This window comes from Molossus molossus, unplaced genomic scaffold (assembly GCF_014108415.1).
Source record: "Molossus molossus isolate mMolMol1 unplaced genomic scaffold, mMolMol1.p scaffold_m16_p_1, whole genome shotgun sequence".
Taxonomy (NCBI): Eukaryota; Metazoa; Chordata; class Mammalia; order Chiroptera; family Molossidae; genus Molossus; species Molossus molossus.
Genome location: NW_023425344.1, coordinates 183,640,077 through 183,649,048, shown reverse-complemented (window position 1 = coordinate 183,649,048; position 8,972 = coordinate 183,640,077). Strand labels below are relative to the sequence as shown.

Here is an 8,972-nt window from a genome sequence, read left to right as displayed (position 1 = left end):
CTCTCTAGAATCAATGAAAAACATATCCTCAAGTGAAGATCAAACACAGAGAAGAAAAGCCCTACCCTGGACAGTTTAGCTCAGTGGTTAGAGCATCAGCTTGGGGACCAAAGAGTCACGGGTTCGATCCCTGCCAAGGGCACATACTTCAGTTGCAGTTTGTCCCTGGCCCTGGTCAGGGTGGTGTGGGAGGCAACAAATCAATGTGTCTCTCACATCGATGTTTCTCTCTCTCCCTCCCTCCCTCCCATTTTATCTGAAGATAAATGGAAAAATATCCTCAGGTGAGAATAAAAAAATTTTTTAAAAAGAAAAGAAAAGCCCTGGTTGGTGTGCTTAGTGGTTAGGGCATCAGACTGAGCACCAAATTGGTCTCTCATTCGATTTCGGTCAAGGGAATGTACCTGGGTTGCAGGTTCAATCCCTGTCCCTGGTAGGGGCATGTGCAGGAGGCAACCAATCAATGTGTCTCTCTCACATCAATGTTCCTCTCTCTCTCCTCCTCCTCCCCCCTTCTACTGTCTCTAAAACAAAGGGAAAAAAAATATCCTCAGGTGAGGACTACAAAACAAATAAAATAGGAAGAGGAGTATACATCTGAAAATTCTTCCAATACAAATCATTATACTGGAGACTAATGACAGCATAATAGAATTTCTAGGCACATTTGAAAAGGGTTCCCAAGCAACACAAACTCAAGTTGCAGTTTGTTTTGGTAACAATAGCATGATAGGCTCCTGTGTCATAGAAGACCCTAATGAATTAGAATGACATCTCAAAAGGCTCTGGTGAAATCCACTTACGACACTGAGAATTCTTTTTATTATTCACTATTAAATTGGGAAGAGAAACCAGTGAGACTGGTAAACTATTTCAGTACTTCTTTAATAATGCTCTGATTTTACACAATAGTATGACTAATTACTGTGGATGTAAGATATGTAATGGTTCTTTATTCGCTCCACCATCATTAAGACAAGGGCAGAAGTAAGGATAAAGTTTTTCCACGAAAGTGCTACTGAAGGTGTAAATGTGGATCATGGTGTTAGCATTGTAGAAGGACACCTGCCCTCCTTCATAATCTAGGTATATGCCCACCTTGCTGAGGTTGTCAGTCAATTTCAGACTACAAGAAGGCAAATCCAGGGCCTTTAGATCATTTTGGTTCCTTAGTCTTAAAAGCCAGAATCCTTCTTCAGGAGTTAGAGGACAGCTGCCTTTCCGAATGATGGATTCTCTGACAACTCCAACTGTCCACTTTGTCTTCTTTGCTACTTCTACTTCCCAGTACCATTTTCCAGATGTGAAGGCTTTTGAGCCCAGCACAGCCACACTTGAGTCAAATCTCTCTGGATCATCAGGCATTATCTGCTTAGTGTCACCATGCCACACACTGGTTCGGTTTTTGGAGAGCACCAAATTTGGGTGAGCTGTTTTAGGGTCTAGAGTTAATGGAGATATGCCTGGAAAGAAAATAAGAGAAAGCAAGGCATGGGAGAAAAGGGGTGAATACAAATTCCCATAGTAAAAAGCAGTATTTACATAAATACCAGTAATTTACCTGCCCACATACATATATTCTTAGGCAGGTAATTATTTATATATACTCTTTATTGTTTTGGTATCTATGTAGCTATATTCTAGACATTTTAATATATATATATATATATTTGTACATGCCCCTAGCAGGAACTGAACCCAGGACTCTGTTCCACAGGCTGACACTCCATCCACTGAGCCAAACCAGCCAGGGCTAGACATTTTAATATTTGTGATAAAAATCAGACTACTCTGAAGTGATTTATCAAATTATATAAATCTGTACTAGTAAATATAAGAAAATACAAATGCTGAAGACATAATAATTAGGTAAGTTTGTGCTAGGAAAGCTTTCTAAGGACAGTAACTATTTCTGTTGTGATATAACACCAACGAGATATATTCAGGATGCTTTGAGTAAACAAAGGCAAAAACGGAATAGGTTAAAAACAATAGCTTATATGGGAGAGAACGTAAGGGCCAATGGTGAGAAGTTTATATTTGGTTTAATAGATAATGAGATTTTTTAGGCCTAGAATGGTTTATGCCACTGCTAATCAGAATGTGGTCCACAAACTGTGTAGTTACCAGTCTGGGGCAAGATAGTACAGAAATCAAGAAAGAGTAAGCTCTTAGAAACATTCATAGCAATCTGACAGTGATTTTATGTCAATTTAATCTAATAATTGAGAAACTGGGCTTTCACTTTTTAAAAATATGTTTTTATTGATATTTTAGAGAGAGAGGAAGGGAGAAATAGAAACATCAATGTGAGGGAGAAACATCCATCAGCTGCCTCCTGCAAGCCCCCTACTGGGGATCAAGCCCACAACCCAGGCATGTGCCCTGACTCAGAATCGAACCAGGACCTCTCAGTCCATGGGATGATGCTCAATCCACTGAACCACACCAGCTGGGCTGGGCTTGCACTTTGTAATCTTTATTCTTTTTTTTTAATCCTCACCTGAGGACATTTTTTGCATTTATCTTCAGACGGAGTGGGAGGGAGAGAGGAGGGAAGAGAGAGAGAGAGAGAGAGAGAAACATCAATGTGAGAAAGACACATAGACCGGTCACCACCCACACAACCCCAACCAGGGCCGGGGACAAACTGCAACTAAGGTACATGCCCTTGTTGGGAACCAAATCCAGGACTCTCCGGTCACAGGCCGATGCTCTAACAGCTGAGCTAAACCGGCCAGGGCTATAATCTTTATTCTTTAATTCCACTGTTTCAAGTAAACATATCAGTCCATGACAGGTTGAGATTTTAACAACTGGTAATTCATTCCACAGTTTTATTTATAATTGACAAATAATGTTGTGTAAGTTTATCACAGGTAATTTAACAAAAATTGGTTTATGTACAGGCCTGCTCTTATCACCTCGTCCTGATTAAATAAACAAAAGGCCAACTATGAAGCTTTCAGAGGCAAACTGAGGAAGTACCAGCTGGCCTGGTACTCCTCTAAATGAATTTGTTCTTTAAGCGAATTTGTTAGTTTTTAGAACTTAGAAAATAGAATGAATAGGATAGATGTATGATGACCCAGTTCACCTAGTTCCCTTCCACCTCAACTCCCTCCCACCTCCGTTCCCTCCTACTTATTGCTAACTGCCTTCGCTTCTGTACTTGCTTGCTTGCTCTCCCCCAAGGCCAACAAGAAATGCCAATTGCAGAAGTTTGTAATAATCCCCCTATAAAATAAAAAAGTAGCTGAAAGTCGGGGCTGATCTCTGAGAACTTGGGATCAGTTGCTGGCCGGCTTTGCTCTCTATTTGGCTTTAATTTGGCTTTGGTGGTCTCTCGTTCTCTCGCACTACAACATTTGGAGGTGCCAGTGAGATTCTTCCGTTTCAGGGAAGCCTCAGACTGGACCACTAGATGAGCTATCAAAACTGCGGGGGAGGGGGGGCTGGTCTGGAGGAAGGCCTCTGAGGGACATTTCCTCTGCCTCAGGACTAAGCATGCCCTCCCAGTTTCCCTAGCCCAGTCTCAAATCCTGCTCTAAATTGAATTCTGAGAGAGCATCTGGATTCATCCGAGTCATCTGGAATCTCACCAGTGAGTACTGTTTTCTGTTCTGTTGGGCACCTTTCAGTGGCAAGGGAAAAGGCTGGACGCGGCATTACTTCCCCAGCCAGGTTCCTTAGCAATACGTCACAGGGAACTTCAGTCAGTTCTCCTCCAGACCGCAGGCCGACGCTCTAACCGCTGAGCCAAACTGGCCAGGGCTTCCGTCAGTTCTGTAACTTCAGTCAGTTGTTAGTTCTGTTTTTTGGTTTCAGTAACTTTGGTTTCAGTCAGTTCTGTATTGTTTTTTTGTTTGTTTATTGGCCCTCTGGATTGTCTGTACTTCCCTTTGTTGTCATGGGCCAAAGCCAATCTGGTACAAAAACTCCATTGCAGTGCCTATTGGATGGATAATTTTAAAGATTTAAAAGCTCGGGCAAAAAGCTACCATGTCCTGATAAGCTCAGGGATTTTAGGGACACTATGCGAACTTGAATGGCCTACCTACAGGGTTAATTGGCCACCTGAAGGTAATTTAATTTGCATTTGGCTTTTATGGTCTGTCAGAAAATATATGGGAACCCTGGACACCCAGATCAAATGCAATATATTGATACTTGGATTGACATAACTACAGACAAACCCAATTATATTAAAAAATGTCAGTGTCCAGAGGTTCAAAAGAAAGGAAAAACAGTTTTGTTAATAATGCTTTAGTCTGCCCTGAAGAACTCCTCCCAGCCCCTGAGGAAGTTATATCCTGTTCTTCAGGACCCCCCTGAGGATATACTAAAATGTTAATTAACCTGAGTTTGCCTAGATTTGGATCTGTTAATGATCTGTTGATTTGAAAAATGTCTATTGAAAATATGAATATATTTTCCAATCTGAGGAATGTTAATTATTTGTCACACAAACAAAAAAAGAAAAAAATCAATATTTCTAAGAGTTAAAAGTTCAGATTTAGTTGGGAAGAAATTGTATGATTTTGATGAAAGAAGATATAAGATATAGCAATATATATATTTTTTGAAAGAAAGTTGTTCTAAAACTGGTTATTTTTGGATAGATAAAAAGGTTTATGAAAATTAAAAGATTTATTAAGAGAAATCTTAAAAAGAAATCATAAATAAGATAAATAATGAATTTAATAAGATACATGAATCTAAAATAAATTAATATAGAATTTATTTGGTTCTTTTTCAGCCTATTAAAAGGGAAAATGTCTTTTTCCCCTGTGTTTACCTGGGAAACAAAAGTTATATATATTATTGAAATGGTTCTATGTTATGTTAATCAGGTACTTGATTCCTTAAAGACCCATTTTCTTAATCATAAGAACTGAAGTTTCACTGATCTATGTTTATATTTAACATCTGTTGTTGTCACTTTAAATGAATAAACAATTGAATACTGTTTAATAAGGATACTATATAATCTTTTGGTCAAATATGTTTGACAACTTTCCCAGGATTTGAATTTTAAGAAACTTTTTCTTAACCTGAAATTCCTCAAGGATTTGTTTTCTCTCCTTATGAAAGGAAACCAAATCAATGCAGATAGCTTAACACAAGTCTATTTCCTCACTGGAGTATGGATAAGGGGAAAACAAACAAACACAAACTCCAAATGCAAGAGCATACACACTAAGAGTGATTATTTGTTCACTTAGCAGATGCATAGAATGCCTCTTATATGTAGGTCTCTACTAATGCTGTGGGTTATACAAACACAGTCCTCACTCTCAACGGGCATATAATATATTTGTAAAGTCATGCTTGGATTATTTAAAGAAAGAACGTGATTAAGCCCCAGAGGCCTGAGGATCAAGCTCTTTTTGGTTTAACTGAGAAAGTTTTTTCTTTCATGATGCTACAATTTACTCACATATAAAAAGGAATAAATGGATCTGAGCTATGGTTACTGATACCTCTGATGTACTTTGGATCTCCACCTGAGAAGGGTTTTGTGAAAGGAAATTATAAAAATAATAAGGATTTAAGATTTATGGCCCTGGCCAGTTTGGCTCAGCGGTTAGAGCGTCCACCTGTGGTCCAGAGAGACCCGGGTTTGGTTCCCGCTAAGGGTACATACCTCGGTTGCAGTTTGTCCCCGGCCCCAGTTGGGGATGTGCAGGAGGCAGCCACTTGATGTGTTCCTTTCACGTCAATGTTTCTCTCTCTCTCTTCCTCTCTCTCCCTCCCACTCTGTCTGAGCAAAAATGGAGAAATGTCCTCAGGTGAGGATAAAGAAAAAAAAAAAGATTTATGAGTGATAGGAGATAGGAAATTGACATGAAGGAATAAAAAAGATGAAAATTCTTTACCTCTTCCTCCTTCCTTACCAGCAGGGAAGGCTTCTCTCAAAGCCTCAACTGTTGCGGCCCCCTATGTATGGGAGGACCCAATATCTGAACAGATGTGAATGTATTCAGATGTATTGGCTTCTTTGTGGTGAGGGCTCAACACCTCTCTGCAAGGCTTATTAACATTCTCACAGGCAAGCTGTTTAACAATTGATTTGCTGGCCCCTGAATCACTTATTACTCTGTTGTTTGCTGGCCTTTCATGATATATGTCCCCTTCTCCACTAGTGACCTATATATTGGAAACAACAAAAACCCTCTTTCTGTGACAAACCCCAACGATTAATCTCTCTGTTAAAAACTGTGTTTCACACCCACCAGCCCACTTGGGATGATTGCCAGCAGCTCTTACCGGTCCTTTTCACCTCTGAAGAAAGAGATAGAATATATAGAGAAGCAGCTAAGGCTGTTCTCAGGCCAGAAGAGAACCCACCTCTAATCCCGACTGGCTCCGTCACAGGCTACCCACATCCCCAAGGTAAGGAGGCTTTCGAACAATATCACCTGACTCTATTATGGGGCATCCAGGGAACAACTTAAAAAACCAACCAACTTGTCTAAGGTAAGCGAAACTGTCCAGCGGTCAGGGGAATCCCCCTCCGCTTTCTTAGAGCATTTGATGGAAGCTTACCAGCTGTTTACACCCATAGACCCAGAAGCCCCTGATAATAGGAGAGCTATTAATATTGCTTTTGTTACTCAGTCGGCCCCAGACATTAAGAAGAAATTATAGAAGTTAGAAGGTTTTGAGGGAAAGCTCAGTTATACACTGAGAACGCCACCTATCTAGGCTATGAACTGAGAGGAGGAAAACGGTCCCTCTCTACAAACTGCATGGAGGCCATTCGGAAAATACCCTGACCACAAACAAAGAAACAGGTCCAGGAATTTCTAGGAACAGTTGGGTACTGCTGCCTCTGGATATCCTGATTTGCGGAAATCGCAAAGCCCTTATACACCAGTATAGGGGAAAAGACAGACAATTTAACTTGGACTGAAACTGAGGAAAAGGCTTTCCAAGAACTAAAAGAGACTCTCATCAGTGCCCTGGCCTTGACCCTACCTGACCTTACTAAGCCTTTCCAGTTATTTGTCTCTGAGAACCGGGGGATTACTAAAGAAGTACCCACACAGGCCCTCAGTCCCTGGAAACATCCAATGGCCTACCTGTCTAAGAGACTAGACCCAGTAGCCTCTGGATGTCACACTGCTTAAGGGCCATAGTAGCTATAGCCCTGCTCACTAAGGAAGCCTCTAAGCTGACCCTAAGACAAGATTTACAAATTATAGCACTCCATGCTGTTGAAACCCTACTCAGGAGTCCCCCTGAATGATGGATGTCCCATGCCAGAATTGTCCAATATCAAGTGCTCTTGTTAAAGCCCTTGAGGATTAAATTCCTAAAGACTACTGCCCTAAACCCTGCCACCTTGCTGCCTGATGATGACCCAGCAGAACCTGTTTATAACTGCCTCGAGGTCCTAGACTCCTTGACTAGTCTTCGAATGGACCTCAAAGACACACCCTGGCCTGACCCAGATGCTGATCTCTACACAGACTGGAGCAGCTTCATGTCAAATGGCACCAGATATGCAGGAGCTTCTGTGGTAACACAAGATAAGGTACTCTGGGTACAGGCATTGGGACATGAGACTTCTGCCCAGAGGGCTGAACTTATAGCCTTAATACAAGCCTTACGTTGGGTAAAGGAAAAGACTATAAACATTTACACCGACAGTAGATATGCATTTGCTACCGCTCATGTACACGGTGCCCTCTATCAGGAGTGGGGACTCCTCACCTCAGAGGGAAAGGAAATTAAAAACAAAGCTGAAATCCTAGCCCTGGTAGAGGCCATCTGGCTGTCTCAAAGGATTGCCATTATTCACTATAAAGGACATCAGATAACTGATGACCCAATGGCCCAAGGAAATGCTTTTGCAGATTGGACTGCAAGAGAGACTGCCCAAAAACCAGTGGGGCCTCTCCAGATTTTACCTGTGCTACCTCCACGAAATCTCCCTAAAGTTCCCTCTTATACAGAAGAGGAAAAATAACTTGGAATTAAACTAAAAGGGAACATAAACTCTTCCGGTTGGTACATACTTCCTGATCGGAGAATTCTATTACCTGAGGCACTAGGACAAGATCTTATTTTTAAGACTCATCAGAGTACCCACCTAGGGGGAACTAAACTGATTGAACTTCTTCATCAAGATTATTACATTCCAAGACTTCACCATTATGCCAAGAAAACTGCAGCCTGCTGTCCTACTTATGCTCAAATAAATACAAAACAACAAGGAAATGCTCAATTGGAGATTCAACTATGCGGACAGAACCCAGGGGAATATTGGGAAATAGACTTTACTAAAATAATTCCAGGAAAGTTTGGTTACAAATACCTCCTTATTTTTATTGACACTTTTTCAGCTTGAACAGAAGCCTTTCTGACTAAATCTGAAACAGTTCAAACAGTAGCTAAGAAATTAATATCAGAAATAGTCCCCCGATTTGGCCTCCCTTTAACCATGGGGTCCAACAATGGCCCGGCATTCATTGACCAGATCACACAAGCCTTAGCTATAATTTTAAAAATTACTTGGAAATTACACTGTGCATACAGACCTCAGAGTTCAGGACAGGTAGAAAGGATGAATCAAACTCTAAAGGAGACTATTACTAAATTAAAATTAGAGACAGGCGAAAATTAGGTCAGCCTCCTTTCTTTTGCCCTATTGCGGGTCTGATGTACTCCCTATATTAAGGGTCTCTCTCCCTATGAAATAATGTACGGCAGATCACCACCACTCCTTCCCAAATTGGGAGAAGAAACCCTAGCTGAACTAAATAACCATTATCTTTTTAAGTTCTTACAGGTTCTGCAACTCGTCCAACAGAGGAACTATCAGATAATAAGAGATTCTCTCCCTAAGCCTTCTCTTCCAGGTGACTCAGATTTCTACAATGTTCAGCCCGGAGATTGGATCTGGATCAAGAAAATTCAGCCTACTTTGTTGGAACCTAGATGGACTGGTCCTCTGCCTGTAATCC

The 8,972-nt window shown here is 41.0% G+C and overlaps 1 protein-coding gene across 3 annotated transcripts in view; it reads right to left on the bottom strand.

Moving 5' to 3' along the window:
- Positions 1-866: 866 nt before the first annotated feature.
- TRIM69 (tripartite motif containing 69) overlaps positions 867-8,972 on the bottom strand; it is a 51,468-nt gene continuing 43,362 nt past the window's right edge. For 2 of the 3 annotated variants that reach the window (XM_036267751.1, XM_036267771.1), the window contains one exon: positions 867-1,463. In XM_036267751.1, the coding sequence (XP_036123644.1) occupies positions 922-1,463 (542 nt within the window). In that variant the 3' untranslated portion in view covers positions 867-921. The remainder of the gene's footprint in view (positions 1,464-8,972) is intronic. The other variant, XM_036267761.1, reaches the window with a different exon arrangement.